Genomic DNA, 16,064 nt, shown 5'->3' with positions numbered 1-16,064 from the left:
TGGCAAAAGATGCCGTGAAGATACACAGGAAAAATGACTGGAAAGGACGCGAAGTTGTTCTTAACTGCACATCGGGACGTTTGACCGGGAGCTTCGGGATGTATTTGCTCAGATTGGCTTAATTACCGAGGCAATTGTGGAGCCATGCGTTATCGGAAAGCTGGATGAAACTTGCAGGTGTTTTCCGACAGGCGTCGCACTGACAGGCTGCTGTTTAATGGGGGAAACACATCCTGAGCCTGCCTTATTCAGTTAAATCTGTTTTCCGTCTCTACCTTTAGATCAGAATTTTACACACCAGTTTGCCTGTATGCCATGGGGATGGTTTTGCTCGGGTCTCGCGGCTGAAATAAGTGATGCGAAACTGGATTGTGCCGATCAAGATCAAGCAGCAAGTCTTAAATTTGAATTTTCAATCATTTTCTGATCAGATTATACAACGTAAAACACACGAACTCCATTCTATCACTATGTAGGCCTACAGAACAAGTTGTTCTTGAAGAACTGTTTACAAGCATGCACCATTAAACTTACACAGGCATATGTAGTCATGTTTATTTGTTCGTCAAACTGTTGCTAGATATCCGATGCTATAATGCTTGATCAGCACATACCGACTGAGTCTTATCAAAGACGAGCCATGTGCTGGAGAGCCGTTCTAATTTGATGTATATGGCCCTTTGGGGCAAAATCTAGAGGTTCGATTTAGTTTAGTTAGTCACAGCGCTTGGACTGTATGGGTTAAATCTATGGGTTGTTTTATGGACAGCGTGATTGATTTATGTTTATGTAGGCTAGTTAAACACCAAAGGCATTTAAGGAGTCGGTGCGACTGTTCCAGTGGAATAATCCTCAATCCCGAGAACATATTCAGGCACATTTTCATGTGGGCTCATCCATGCCAAGGTGCACTCGATCACTATCCACTCTTACTATCGGATTATGGATTTATTTCTCATGAGCGACAGTCATGCGCTCAGCATGTGTTTTCTTCTGCAAGATGTTTCGGCGCGTGTCTCCCTCTTTAACTTGGCAATCCTGTGAGCTTTTCTATCTACATTGACGAGCCGAGGAGGAACTTGCTGCTTTAGCAAGTGACAGTTTGTGTTGCTGTTTCCATGCGTGAAAATCCCACAAGGACATAAAGGAGTAATTATGCCCTTAAGAAAACGAGGTGAGAAATAAACATCAATGCATGCAAACATACTAACTGTGAAAACATATGACTGCGTTAGTGTGCTCATTTTTATTTTAGGGTGAACTGTATATGAATGGGTCAAATAAATTGTCTTTTATTGATTTCTTTTCACCATTTTAATCGAATGAGGACAACATTATTTTGTGATAAATACAATTTTAAAAGTACAAATATTCCATGTCTCTCAATAAGGGTCGTACAAGCTGCATGAGTATTAACAATTGTCAGAATTTGCAAAATGTTGAAATGGTCATGCCAGCTTGGGTAGGCTAATCCAGAATGTCAGCACTTGATCAGGTGAAAGACAAAGATGATCATAGCAGGACTGTTGTGGTGGCCATGCCTTTTATTATCCTTATTTTGACTTTTGTTCCTCCTAAGCCTTAAATATGGGTCTTCAAACGGTGTAATTATATATGTAGGCTTACTAATAGTGTAATTATACTCTGCTGTAAGTTTGTAGTCTGTAAAAATAGCATGGCCAACTCGCCTATGACCTCGGATGCTGGTTTGCATTTATATTTCGGACTGGAATGCAGCTGTGTTTTTAGATACTCGTTAAGTGACATGCGTGTAAGACGAGTCTTTTTATGCATACTATAAATGTAGTTTTTTTTTTACTTTATAGAGGCTGTGTAGAATTCAGAAACCCTTGTTTATTAGTGACACTGGTGGTCATTATGTGAACTGCAACTGAACAGCAACTCGCGAGTCTCGCGCACACATAACAAGAGTGAACATTCAAATTCAAGCCCGATATACTCAAGTTCTGTCAAAGTTCCCTTTTTGTTAGAATTTAGAAAAACCTACATCTCAGCAGAGCAAGGTTTACATGAATATGTAATAAAATCATACAAATAAATCCTCTCAAATAAAATAAACAACAAAAAATGAGAGCGGTGAGAAAACAGAAGCTAAGAAAGCATCTAATCATAGTGATGTGGATATATTTGCACCAGCTCATATCGACATATGAGGTCATTCAAATTACACTTATGGTAGTTTGATTAGAAAGTATATTTGAGACTATAGATAGACTATAGATATGGCTATCTGAGACTATAGTTTGAATTATGCCATGGGCTGTCTGAATACTCGATTCTGACTGGCTGGAAGGTGTCTAATAAAACCGTTTAATGCACAGGTAGTTCCAAGTCAGTTTAATCACCGTTTTAAATTAGTGAGCTATTTTCATTGAATCACGCGCACAGATACGTCACTCAGAGAACGGAGATTGCGCAGTGCCCACACAGAAACGTGTTTTAAACGCTGCCCGTGACTTTTAGTAATAAAATAGCTTAGCTACTCAATCGCTACATTATATTTCCCTGCAACGAGGAGGTTATATCGCTATTTTGAATTAATTAAACTCACCGCTTCGTCTCTCTCTCTCTCTCTCTCTCTCTCTCTCTCTCTCTCTCTCTCTCTCTCTCTCTCTCTCTCTCTCTCTCTCTCTCTCTCTCTCTTCTCTCTCTCTCAATTCAAATAAATGCTATTATTCACTCATTCAAATAAATGCTATAATTCATTCATTCAAATAAATGCTATAATTCATTTATTCAAATAAATGTATTGAAAAGCCGGCAGATAACGAGTCGTAACTGACAAAAATAACCATAAATTTTACCCTTCCGGTCAAATATACGTACTACTGGCACATCCGGGAACTTAACTGTCAATTTTGTCACCGCCCCTTTTTAGGGGAAAATAAACTAGACTTCCCATAGAATTCAATACAAAATAGCGGCACAAAACAACGTCCGTACACAGCCGGCAGGCGTGAATAACTTAAGATAATCACTAAGATGTCCAGCCTGCCTGCCAAAAGTGTGAAACATACATCCACAAACTTAATTTGGTCAATTTAAAAACATGTCCCTTCATTCTCCCAGTGTCAAATTGGTGTAACAAGTGAAAGATTTTACTTTGTTTTTGAAAGTAAACATCTTTAAATGTATGTATTATGTCTTTTATATTTAAAGTACTGAGTGCACTTTTCTGTCCAGCCATACAACTAGCCTGATTTAGCTTCCGATAGCATCATCCGTACTTCATGATTCAAAAGCGAAGTTAAATCATTCACTGGCTTACCTGGTGACTCGATGAGGTATGAGTAAATGTCCGGGTAAGACACCTCTGGACATTGGGTGGGGTTGTTACACCAATTTGACGCTGGGAGAATGAAGGGACATGTTTTTTAAATTGACAAAATGAAGTGTGTGGACGTATCTTTCACGCTCTATGGCAGGCAGGCTGGACATATAATGACTTGACATGTTTAATATTGCTGATTTCTTAAGTTATTCACACCTGCCGGCTGTGTACGGACATGGTTTTGTGCCGCTATTTTGTATTGAAGTCTATGGGAAGTCTAGTTTATTTTCCTCTAAAAAGGGGCGGTGACAAAATTGACAGTTAACTTCCCATATGTGCCGGTAGTTTGTATGCTAACATCAATAACAGCTTTAAGTTGTCAATGCCGACAAATTGGCGGTGGGTGGTGTGTGTGTGTGTGTGTGTGTGGGGGGGGGGGGGGGGGGGGGGTGTTGAGGGGCTGACGGTATACGACGGTATTTCGATTTCAGTATCAATTCATAACCAACTGTACATATAAGGAAATAAGGATATGTACGTTATTAACGTTTTAAAATTTCGCATTTAAAGAAATCTAGTGTTTGAGCATATCTAAATATTTATTAAAATGCAAAACTGCAATACTTTTTTGAGCAACTAGATTATATACATGTATATTGATTAAAGAGCCATAAAGGCACCAGTGGGTAATGGCAATAGAAATGGAAATTATTCTTTTTCGAGCCACAAAATGACTCTAATTTGCCTCTTTGAATAAGAATTCTCTAATTTAACCTTAATTACTATACTAATTGTAATATAAATAATACAAATATTAGAAGAAAAATATTTTAATTGGTCATCAATGGACCATAATTATTGCACAAATAGTAGGCTACTTAGTACCAAAATATCTCAAAATATTCAATAAATATTATTGAACTAAAATATAGAACATTTATTCAATTGAAAAATAGTTAAGGTGTATGGTCACATTTGACCATCAATGAGTATGAGTGTGACCAATTAGTAAGGAATACCTGAGGGCTAAAGACAAGAAAACATTAACATTAATGTTAACATTGTTGCATCTCCATCACTCTCCATTATAAAACAATCCCGTATGGTTGACGTAATAATCAATCCACACTATGCTGTACTGTTTACCAAAACTTGCTGCAAACCCCTGTAAAGTGGAGCTGTTGTGTAGCCATTCAAATGTATTGACACAGCGCTAGAAGTATTGAGAGCTCCGTGAAGCACGTGACCGCGCGTGCCGCCCGGAGATGAGAGAGCACGTCGCATCTCCGTTTTTCAACACTCTGGCTTTAACTGTTATGCCATATTAGCGCCAAAACGCTTTTTATTGTTTGAATTTCGCATTAAAAAAAAAAAAAAAAAAAAAAGTAAAAGCGTAGACTTTGTTTAATATCAAAAGCAGGTTTGGCAATTTGCCTTGAGATTAAGTTGGGCAGCGTGAGAGCGCGAGACAGAGCCTGAAAGCGTGACAATCACGCCAAATGCGTGAGAGTTGGCAATCCTGCTAATACTTTGCAATTTGAGGTGAGCAGATTTTCTTAAGTGTGTGTTTGTCTGTAACGAGTGACTGAGTCATGCTCACTCGCGCTGATGATCTGTGGCAGTAGTAACGAGTGTATCAGGGTCTCTTGACTGTCATTAAAATCAACGCTAATCTGTGTTCACAAACCATTTTACTTCCGTAAACTGACATACTGAGAGGATCATGCATTGATGAACCAGTCACAGTTTGACTAGGAATGTGCATTAAATAAAGAGGGTCAGTTTTGATTTCATGCATTTTTTTATGTGTGAGCCAGCAGTCAACAACCTTTATATAAAAATAAATGTATTCAATAATAATAAAACATTTTATATAGTTGCATAAAAAAAAAGGCCAGTAGCATGACATTTTATTCTATTCTGTCTTGCAGACACAGCCAGGGCAATAAGCCTCATGGAGGACTACTGCTCCAAACTGAAGAAACCAGAGGAACAACAGCTCAAAACTGCCATCTTAAGGGTCATGGGCATTTTTAAAAGCAGTCTTTTTCAGGCTCTCATAGGTAAGTCTATATTTCAGAAAAATGTTGTGCAATTTTTTCTTTTATAGCAAAATAGGTCAACGAAAACAAGACAAGGTGCACTTGATTGGTTGAGCAGCATTCCTCAAATTGGGATATTTACTTTCACATTCACATTTAATTCACATCTAGAGTGTTCAAATTGTTCTTATTTAAAGTGCCCCTATTATGCTTTTTCGAATATTACCTTTTATGCAGTGTGTATTGTAGCTGTTTGTGAATGTAAAAGGTCTGCAATGTTTTGAAGATCGAAGTGCATGACAAATAAATCTATTGTCTCCTGAAAGAAAGAATTGATTCTGAACCGCTGAAATGAGAAACATTGGCTGTCCGCGAATGAAGTCTACTTTGACCCGCCCTCAAACAATGCAGTTATAGCTGGGGCAGGGCTCCAGACTGCAACCTTTTTTCCTGCTGGTGCGACTACATTTTGGTCATACTTGTGCCACCAAATGATAAAAGCTGCCATTTCTGTTGCATATGAGAAACATCAAGTGGCAAACAACTCGTTTGAGTTCACAGGTTTACTCACGGGCCAATCTCCAGCATGCAGCACCCTTACTACACAGCGCTGGGAGATCCAGTGAGAAAGTGTTTGAATTCGCTGCTGTATTAACTCTTTCCCCGCCAGCGTTTAAAAAAAAAAAAAGTTGTCAGCCACCGCCAGGGTTTTTGATCATTTTCACAAAAATGTAATGGCCCATAGAATATTTTGTTGTATGAATATCAGAGCATGCAATATATCAAAAGAAAGAGCAGACCCTCTTCTTTTAAATCTGTTGCTGATCACGTTATTTTACATCTGCTTACATACGATCGCTTGTTTTTTTGCGTCTTCCTCGCTTGTGTTTTAATCAGGAGATTCTGTACTCATTCAGAAGATGCGTAATAGCGCCCCCTAGTGTCTAACAGTGAAAACACGGAAAATTACGTGTTTGGCAGGGAAGAGTTTTCTCACAAATAACAAAAAATTCTGTGTTTGGTGGCGAAAGAGTTAATAAAGATGGCTGCAAGATATAGTGAGAAACATTAAAATTCAGCGCAGAATTCTCAGTTATAACCATATCATATCAAACGGTGCCGACTTGGAAACCAGGAGAAACATTGTGCCGTGAACGAACAAGCTATAGAAATCTTTTCAATCCATAAATCACCAATATTCACCATGGATTGTATGAATTGCATGAATGTAGCAACGCTAACTGTAACCATGGTATTTTGGCAGAAATAGTCAAATGTTTTTGTTTTACATTATTCATCTCAGGTTTCATACAACCTTTGGAGAGTGAAATTCAAGGACTTTTCAATGGATTTCAAGTGATTCACACTTTTTCTAGCACTTCAAAGCTTAAAATATTATCTAATTTTAATGTGATGATTTGTAAAAAAAAAGAAGAAAAGCAAACTAACTTTGTAGCAAACAAATACTTTCATGAAATTACCATTATAACCAGTAGATGGTGGCAGAGGAGCACTTATTGACTTATTAGCCAGTTTTACTCCCTAATGGAAAAGTTGGAAGTCTCATGAAAAACAAAAACTTTTCTTTACCTTGTGATTGAATTACTCAAAGAAAGTAAAGAACACTCCTTTTATAAGCCCTGAGCTGAGTCCCGGAAGAGTTTGGTTCGTCTTGTCGACAAGGCGCTGTTTGACTCGAATTGGACTTAAAATTCAGATAATAGTTTGTCGTTTCCGACACATGCTGTGAGAGGTATACCAATCGCTACAATCGCAAATTGGCTGTCTGACTAATCAGAGCAGAGTAGACCGGTGGTACCGTTTTCGGACTGTTTGAGAAATTAGGTGATTTGCAATGTATACTATAAGAACATGATCGTCTTTTTTGACCTTGGATGCATGTGAATCTGTTGTAGGAGACCTCCAATACAAAATTAGGAACCTCTAAAATAGCATAATAGGGGCACTTTAAAACACTGTTTTTAAGTCTTAAGGTCAAGGTTTCTATTTCTATTATTTGTTCCATTAAGATTGCATGTGCTTTGTCTGCTGAAGTGACATTTGCTCATAGTTCATTCTTAAGCAGTGGGCACATTCTGCCGCTTTAGGGCTTTTTTTTTCTGAAATAAAGATATTTTTAACCTTGCTGATGTGGCAGGAGATGCTTCCCTATGCCTCTGGTATTTTAAATGGGTTCCTCCTAAGCCCCAAATCTCCACAAGCTTTTGTCTTCTGTGTATAGAGAATCAGATTGGTTATGAATCTTGATTGGTTTAACTCATTTATTCATACTCAAGGTCAAATAAAGCGGAAGGACAAATGCTCTCATGTGCTTTTAGAATGCATTAGTGAGCTCTAAAGATTGGTGGTTTTGACTTCCATGATTTCCTCTTAGCATGTTATTAAATGTTTAGACACTCCGTTAGCTGAATATAGAATGTACAATGGATGATTCTATGATATAACGTCTAATCATAATTTCTGTAATGAGATGGACCACTGTGCTGTCACAGTCTGTTAACATTTTCACCGGGATGTCGATCTTTATTCTGGTCTAAAGCAAAGGGTCATTCAATCAATTAGCAAAGAAATTCAGAACGCAGCCTGTCTTTTCTAACCAGTTTTGATGTCGTAGCTGGGTGCCTTTGCTCTCTTTTGAGAAATGTAACATCATGAAGCATCTTATTGTACGAATTGCTTTTTTTATATTGTTGAGTTTCATGAATGTATAGGGTACCATTCATGCCTTGATTTTTGTCAAAATCACATCTTTTGCTTTAAATGGTACTTGGTAGAAGTACGGTGATGCAAGCTTTAAAGGAACACGCCGACTTTTTGGGACTTTAGCTTATTCACCGTATCCCCCAGAGTTAGATAAGTCCATACATACCATTCTCAACTCCGTGCGTGCTAGGGATGCAACAATACAGTTAGTCCACGGTTCAATACATACCTCGGTTTTTAACCACGGTTTTCGGTTCGGTTCGGTTCTGATGGCTAGTAGGGGTGGTGACAAAAATCGATTATCGATTAATCGCGAGTATGTAATGGACGAGTATGAATCGATAATTAAATTTTCAAAAATCGATTTTTTTATTTATCTAAACCTGAAACCTGACTTCTGGAGCTCAGGCACATTAGCATTAGCGCGTTAGCATGGCTCAGATTCGCGCACAAACACTGAATAAACACCTTCAATCCGCAGATTTATGAGCGCGTCAGATGAGCGAGCGCAACACACATCGAGCGCGACGCACATTCGCGGGAATAAAGGCGATCCTGAGGACGCGATGAGCGGATCACACACACACACACACACACACACACACACACACACACACACACACACACAGCCGGACTGATGCTGGAAACACACACAACGCCACACTAAAGCAGCACAGATGTCTGATAACGGGATGTGTTCACCGGATAGGCCCGTCTGATCTCCCCGGGCTCGAGTCCCGCGCTCCGCTGCACCGACCCGCGTCTCCCGCTCACGGAACCGAACGGGCCTCGACACTCCTCCGACACGAACCCGTTTTTCTTCTGTCGTTTTTTCCCCTTTTGTCTTTCTCACGTCAGGAAACGAACGAGAGGAGCTCGAGCGGTCCACGCGCGCACCGCATCCATCACGCACACTCTTGACATTTTGTCACTGTGTTCTACAGTACAGTATATAAGCTAAAGCTAGGGCTGGGCGATATGGCCAAAATTTCATATCCCGATATAGCTCATTTGATATCCCGATAACGATATACATAACGATATAGCAATTTTTCTGTTAATTCAGTTTATGAATAGTCTATACAAAATTGCAATGTGGAAATACAGTTTGAAATGATATACAAAACAAATAAAGGTAGTATGGACTACATTTTTATTTTATTTAGAACCTTTTTTTCAAGCAAGACTGTTGGTAAAGTTAACACCTGCCACTAAAATATTTCAACATATAGCAGCAGCCAACTTTTAACAGTAACACCACCCAGACTTCTCTTGCAGCATCATGTAGGTGTAAAGATGTTTCCACGTAGTATTCTTATAGAGCAAAAAAGCCTGTTGCAGCGTTTGTGTCTGGAGTTTGTTTTGAGCGCTTATGCCACCACTCGACGCTGCTTTTACAGTTTTTGCTCGTTGACTCTCTCTGTATTCTTTTTCGTGGTTCTTGCGCAGGTGATAAAATAAATTAGTAGTGTTCAGTGTTTCTCACAGATTAGAAACCAATTTGTGGTGGTGGGCGGGGAATTTGGGGTTGGTGATTAGCACAAATATCGATTTATTTCGATCTTGATTTAGTATCAATTCATATGTATATAGCCTACTGTACATATAAGGAAAAATACGTTTGCCTTTTTAGCACTATTTCAAACTATTTTAAATGATATTTACATTTACATTTACATTTAGTCATTTAGCAGACGCTTTTATCCAAAGCGACTTACAAATGAGAGCAATAGAAGCAACTACAACAGTCAGAGGCTACAGTATGCAAGTGCTGTAACAAGTCTCAGTTAATCTAACACAGAACACACAGGATTTTTTTTTATTTTTTATTTTTTATTTTTTTAAATAAATTAGACAGACAGAAAAATGAATAGAATGTTAAGTGCTATTCTTGATTGGTCAGGTGCTGCTGGAAGAGATGCGTCTTTAGATGTTTTTTGAAAATGGCTACAGACTCGGCTGCTCGAATTGAGATAGGCAGGTCATTCCACCAGGTGGGGGCAGTCCAGGAAAAGGTCCGTGACAGTGATTTCATGCCTCTCTGGTATGGCACCACAAGGCGTCGTTCACTGGTAGAACGCAAACTCCTGGAGGGTGTGTATGTCTGAACAAGCGAGTTAAGGTAAATTGGTGCAGAGCCAGTGGTTGCTTTGAAGGCGAGTACCAGTGCCTTGAATTTGATGCGAGCGGCTATTGGTAGCCAGTGGAGTCTGATGAAGAGAGGCGTGACGTGCGCTCTCTTCGGCTCGTTAAAGATCACCCTCGCCGCTGCATTCTGGATCAGTTGCAAGGGTTTGATAGTGCATGCCGGAAGGCCTGCTAGAAGAGCATTACAGTAGTCCAGTCTGGAGAGAACAAGAGCTTGGACCAAGAGTTGTGTGGTCTGCTCAGATAGGAAGGCTCTAATCTTCCTAATGTTGTATAATGCAAATCTGCAGGACCGGGTTGTTGCAGTAATGTGGTCAGTGAATTTTAGCTGATCATCGATCACAACTCCAAGATTCCTGGCTGTCCTGGACGGAGTTATGGTTGATGAACCTAGCTGAATGGAGAGATTGTGATGAAGTGCTGGGTTGGCTGAGACCACAAGCAGTTCAGTCTTTGCAAGGTTGAGTTGCAGGTGATGCTCACATTCATTAATATTCACTTGTGTGTGCTTGTATAAGTATCATTAAAAATATTAGGATGCAAGTTATTAATGTTTTAAAATTTCACATTTAAAGAAATCTAGTGTTTGATCATGTCTAAATGTATTCAAATGCAAAACCTAAAAATAAGTAAGCAGTTATGATCTGCAATACTTTTTTTGAGCAACTAGACTAGACACATGTATATTGATTAAAGAGCCACACAGACACCTATAGTGGGTAAACCATGGCATTACAAATGAAATTAATTATTTTTCCAGACACATAATGACTCTAATTTGCATTGGATTTCTCCATGTTAACATTAATTGCTACACTAATTGTAATTTAAATAAGAAAAAAATATATTAGAAGTATATTATATTATTTAATTAATTAAATGGTCATTAATGGGACAATTATTGCACAAATAATAGGCCTATTTAGTACCAAAAGATCTCCTCAAAATATTTAATAAATATAATTAAACTAAAATATAGAACATTTATTTAATTGAAAAATAGTAAAGGTGTATGGTCACATTTGACCACCAATGAGTACAAGTGTAACCAATAAGTGAGGAATACCTGAGGGCTAAATACAAGAAAAACATTAACATTAATGTCAAGATGTTGCATCTCCTTCACTCTCCATAATAAAATGATACTGTAAATGTGGTTGACGTAATAATCAATGCACACTATGCTGTACTGTTTACCAAAACCTGCTGCAAACACCTGAATAGTGAAACTGTCGTCTATCCATTCAAATGTATTGATCCAGTGCTATAAGTATAGAGCACGTCGCCTCTGGCTTTAACTGTTATGCCACATTAGCGCCAAAACGCTATTTATTGTTTGAATTCCGTATTAAAACTTTTAAAAATGTAAAAGCTTAGACTTTGCTTTATAACGCACTAAGCAGGTTTGGCGTTTGAGAGCGAGAGACGCGAGTGAGGGAGAGCAGGTAAAGAAAGTGCAGCTGAATGCGCTGCGTGTTTTAAACAGGGTAAAAAAGAAAAGGAAAAAAAAGAATAACGACGCGCAATATGTGGCGCACCGCAACGGATTCGTCTATGTGTGGGAAACACTGAGTGATGGAATCCGTTGTTGGCACTGGGAGCCGGCAGACTTTACAAACAACTGTTGTCTGGTGTAAGTCGGTCTTCTTATATCCAAACCACGTCCATGCAACAGAAGTCACCCCTCTTTTAGGTACAAGCTCCTCGGTTTGGGTAGGCTGGTCATCTTGTTGAGAATTACCCTGGTCTGAACCGCGTCTATTACCGTCTACCTCCATGTTTGTTTATGTATTGCAGCGTGCATGGGCATGCCGTGGCGTGAGGTGCATCTTGACGTAAAATTCTGCCGTAAACGCCTTATCGTGGTGTAAACGATAGAGCCTTATATAAAACGATAGACATTTTCTATCGTCCAGACGATATATTTCGTCATATCGCCCAGCCCTAGCTGAAGCTACAGTAAGTTGTTCAAAAATGTTCATTTTGTCTTCTTAATGATTAAATTGGACAATTTTCTTCTAGAAAGACAAGGTGTTTAGGTGGAGAAAACTTCTTCTTTACCTTGACATGTTTCGACTGCAACCTGCAGTCTTCCTCCACCTGAACACGTTGTCTTTCTAGAAGAAAATTGTCAAATTTCTACAGTATGTTGGTTCTGATCTACTTCCTAAAGGAAATAAGCCTTTCATTTATTTGTTATTGTTTAGTTCAACTTGATGAGTCACAACACAATGTGATGTATTCATTTCTGTGTAACTACACGACACTACACGACAAGTGCTTTGAGTTGTTGTTACTCAATAAAAGAGTTAAGTAATTCAGTAGCTGACTTTTTTCTTTATACTGCAATCACTTTGTAGTGTATTTTCGTTTACTGTTGTGAAATTGAAAATCAATAATCGCTAACCGAGAATCGTTAATAGTCGAAAATCGACTGTAATCGAATCGGGACTTCAATAATCGTAATCGAATCGAATCGGGAAATCAGACAGATTAACTAGTCAGTTTTTTGCTATTCTATTCTTAGGCAACAGGAACAGCAAGAGGTTAAGGAGAAAAAATACATTTTTTTATTGCAAAACTCTTTCTTTATTATACTTAAAAGAATTGAAAACCCTTACTTAAACTTAAAACTTTACCCTTGTACACATTCCTAGTGTATTGTAAAATATAAAATAAAAATATATATAAAGATTTACACTGGCAGCTCAAAGCAGTACAGCAGCATTTAAGTATGAAACTGAATGAATAAATGTAAAAAGAACACTACATAGACTTCACTATAAAATATACATTGATTCTTATTAAAGCTACTGTATTAGTTTTTCAGTCAAGAGCAGTGAGGGATTTTCTCTTTGTCTTTTGTTGTTGTATTAACATTAAAGGGATAGTTGATTCAAAAATGAAAATTCTATCATCGAGAAATCAATACAGGTTTGGAACAATATTAGAGTGAGTAAATAATGACATAATTTTACAGGTGAACTGTCCCTTTAAGGACAGCGTGACACATGCCGATTTTACTTTCACTTTAGACATAACCGACTGTGTTTATGTTAACCCTTGTGTGTATTTGACAGCATTAGCGCAGTAAGACGACTAACGTTACTTAGTCCAGTAATCACGTGTTTGACAGGCGTTCGGAAAAGCGCATGTTAAAAACCGCGCACGCGAATGAGCCGGCAAGGCTTTAAAACGCATTCAAAGAATGAACTTTCTTGATTGTGAATAACTATAGTGTTCCGTGAGTATAACTCTACAACTAACGTGTGATGTAAATGTATGTCGCGTTGTTCAGTATTGGGATGGAGGCAAATTATAGAATTTGTTGAAAAATAATTAATTATGCAAAACCGAAAAAAACGCAATTCACAAGCGCGTATTGAACCGTGAATGCCGTACCGAACGGTTCAATATTATATTGAAAATTGTGGCATCCCTGGTGCGTGCCATAACTCTGTCTGACGCACTCTCTGCTAGCCTAGCTTAGCACAAAGACTGGAGGTAAATGGCTCCAGCTAGCCTACTGCTCAATAAGTGACAAAACGCCAACATTTTCCTATTTACATGTTGTGATGTGTATAGTTACATCATCTACTAAGACTGATGGAAAATTAAAAGTTGCGATTTTCTAGGCGGATATGCCTAGGAACTATACTCTAATTCCTGCGTAATAAACAAGGAATTTTGCTGTCGTACCATGGGTGCAGCGGCGCAATGATATTACACAGCGTTAACTTCCGTCAACATCACCAACGTGACAACCTGCTTGCACAGGCAGCGTGCTGGGGACTATTTTCAGGCGCTGCGTAATATCATTACACAATGTAACTAAACACGTCACAAATGTAAATGTGTAAAAATGTTGGCGTTATTTTGTCACACTGAGCAGTAGGCTAGCTGGAGCCATTTACCTCCAGTCTTTGTGCTAAGCTAGGCTAGCGGTGGGTGCGAGTTATGGCACGCACGGAGATGAGGATGGTATGTATGGACTTATCTAACTCTGGGGGATACGGTGAATAAACTAAAGTCCCAAAAGGTCGGTGTGTTCCTTTAACATTCACACATCTTATGCAGAATTTCTGAATCTTTTCTTTATCTTTTAGCAACGTTTGTTTTGTCATGGCGTTTGAATCGGGCCCTATTGCTTGATATGACTTGCTCTATAGGTTTTATTACCTCAGAAAGCTTTCAATGAGTTTGATGAAAAGTAGTCATGCAGAAAAATTGCATAATTAAAAAACAATGTGTTCAGATGCAACATGCTAAATCACAGTTGTGTGTATAATTGCTTGAGCGGTTGTATTATGATTTGGGGGCAGGGATTTAAATATCACCCTCTATTTCCTGTCTATACCCTGAATATCTGTTTTTCTTCTCTGACCTTTACCTCAACCCACTGATTGTCATCTGTTCTCGGCAGAATGCTTTCTATTCATTTGAAAAGGTGGCGTGAGCCAAACAGGCCTTCATGTTCTTTGCTGCCCTCTTGAAATCATTCAAAGATGACGGCAGAATGTAGTAATACATTTAACACATTTAGAACTGTGTAATTAACTTGCATCTTTGATACAAAAAAACAAAAAAAAAAACAAAAAAACAATCATGCAGATCTGTCAAACTTGTCCCCTTTCTATTGATTTTCAATAAAATGCCGTTAAAGGTTGAGGTCACTTCCTGAAATAGCAGTAATAATCATCTTAGAAGGCATTAGCATGCGTGTAATCTGGACAGTGTGCCATCATGCCAGAGAAGTGCGCCCTCTTAACCACTTAACCTATTCTCCCATTGACCAGGAAACACACACACACACACTCACACACACACACACACACACACACATACACACACACACACACACACACACACACACACACACACACACACACACACACACACACACACACACACACACACACACACACACACACACACACACACACACACACACACACACACACACACACACACACACACACACACACACACACACAGGTTGGGTTTTCATGTTTTATATGGGACTTTCCATAGGCGTAATGCTTTTTATACTGAATAAACTGTATATTCTATCCCCCTACACTGCCCCTGCCCCTAAACCTACCCATCACAGGAGACATTCTGCATTTTTACATTTTCAAAAAACATCACTTAGTCTGATTTATAAGATGTTTTCCTCATGGGGACCAAAAAATGTCCCCACAAGGACGAGGATTTCGGATATTGCCATCTTTGTGGGGACATCCCCACACACACACACACACACACACACACACACACACACACACACACACACACACACACACACACACACACACACACACACACACACTTCTGTCAGTCATTTACACCTGACAGGTTGTTGAACATAGTGTTGTGGTATCTTAGTTAGGCCATCCCTGATTGCATTTCCTGCACACATTTTTAGGGAATATGGTGAAAAGTAAATGTGTAATGGAATACTATAGACTTGAATGCATAGACACATTTAAAGGAATAGTCCACCAAAAAATGAATAATTTGCCATCATTTACTCTGCCTCATGTCATTCCAAAACTGCATGTGTTTCTTTCTTCTGCGCAACAGAGAAGACATCCTGAAGAACATTAAGAATCAAATGACATTGGAGCACATTTACTTCCAATTTATAGACAAATAATAAATAAAAATGATGTGTAACAAAAAATAAAGTCATATATCTTTGGAAGGAAACGAGGGTGAGTAAATGATGACCCATTTTTCATTTTTGGGTGTACTAACCTTTTAATAAACATATGCAAGAGGCACAGGATGTGTAAAGGCTCATTCACACCAAGGACGATAACTATATATAGTTCTAAAAATCATAGAGTCACAGAGTC

The 16,064-nt window shown here is 38.6% G+C and overlaps 1 protein-coding gene across 1 annotated transcript in view; it reads left to right on the top strand.

Annotated features, from left to right (window-relative positions):
• Positions 1–937: 937 nt before the first annotated feature.
• dlg2 (discs, large homolog 2) overlaps positions 938–16,064 on the top strand; it is a 394,149-nt gene continuing 379,022 nt past the window's right edge. Inside the window, exons 1-2 of the mRNA XM_079804836.1 lie at positions 938–1,174; positions 5,224–5,355. Of these exons, the coding sequence (XP_079660962.1) occupies positions 1,156–1,174; positions 5,224–5,355 (151 nt within the window). The 5' untranslated portion in view covers positions 938–1,155. The remainder of the gene's footprint in view (positions 1,175–5,223; positions 5,356–16,064) is intronic.

Source organism: Gobio gobio (genome assembly GCF_949357685.1).
Source record: "Gobio gobio genome assembly, chromosome: 22".
Classification (NCBI taxonomy): Eukaryota; Metazoa; Chordata; class Actinopteri; order Cypriniformes; family Gobionidae; genus Gobio; species Gobio gobio.
The sequence above is the reverse complement of the archived record's forward strand: the minus strand, read 5'-3'. Positions and strand labels throughout refer to the sequence as shown.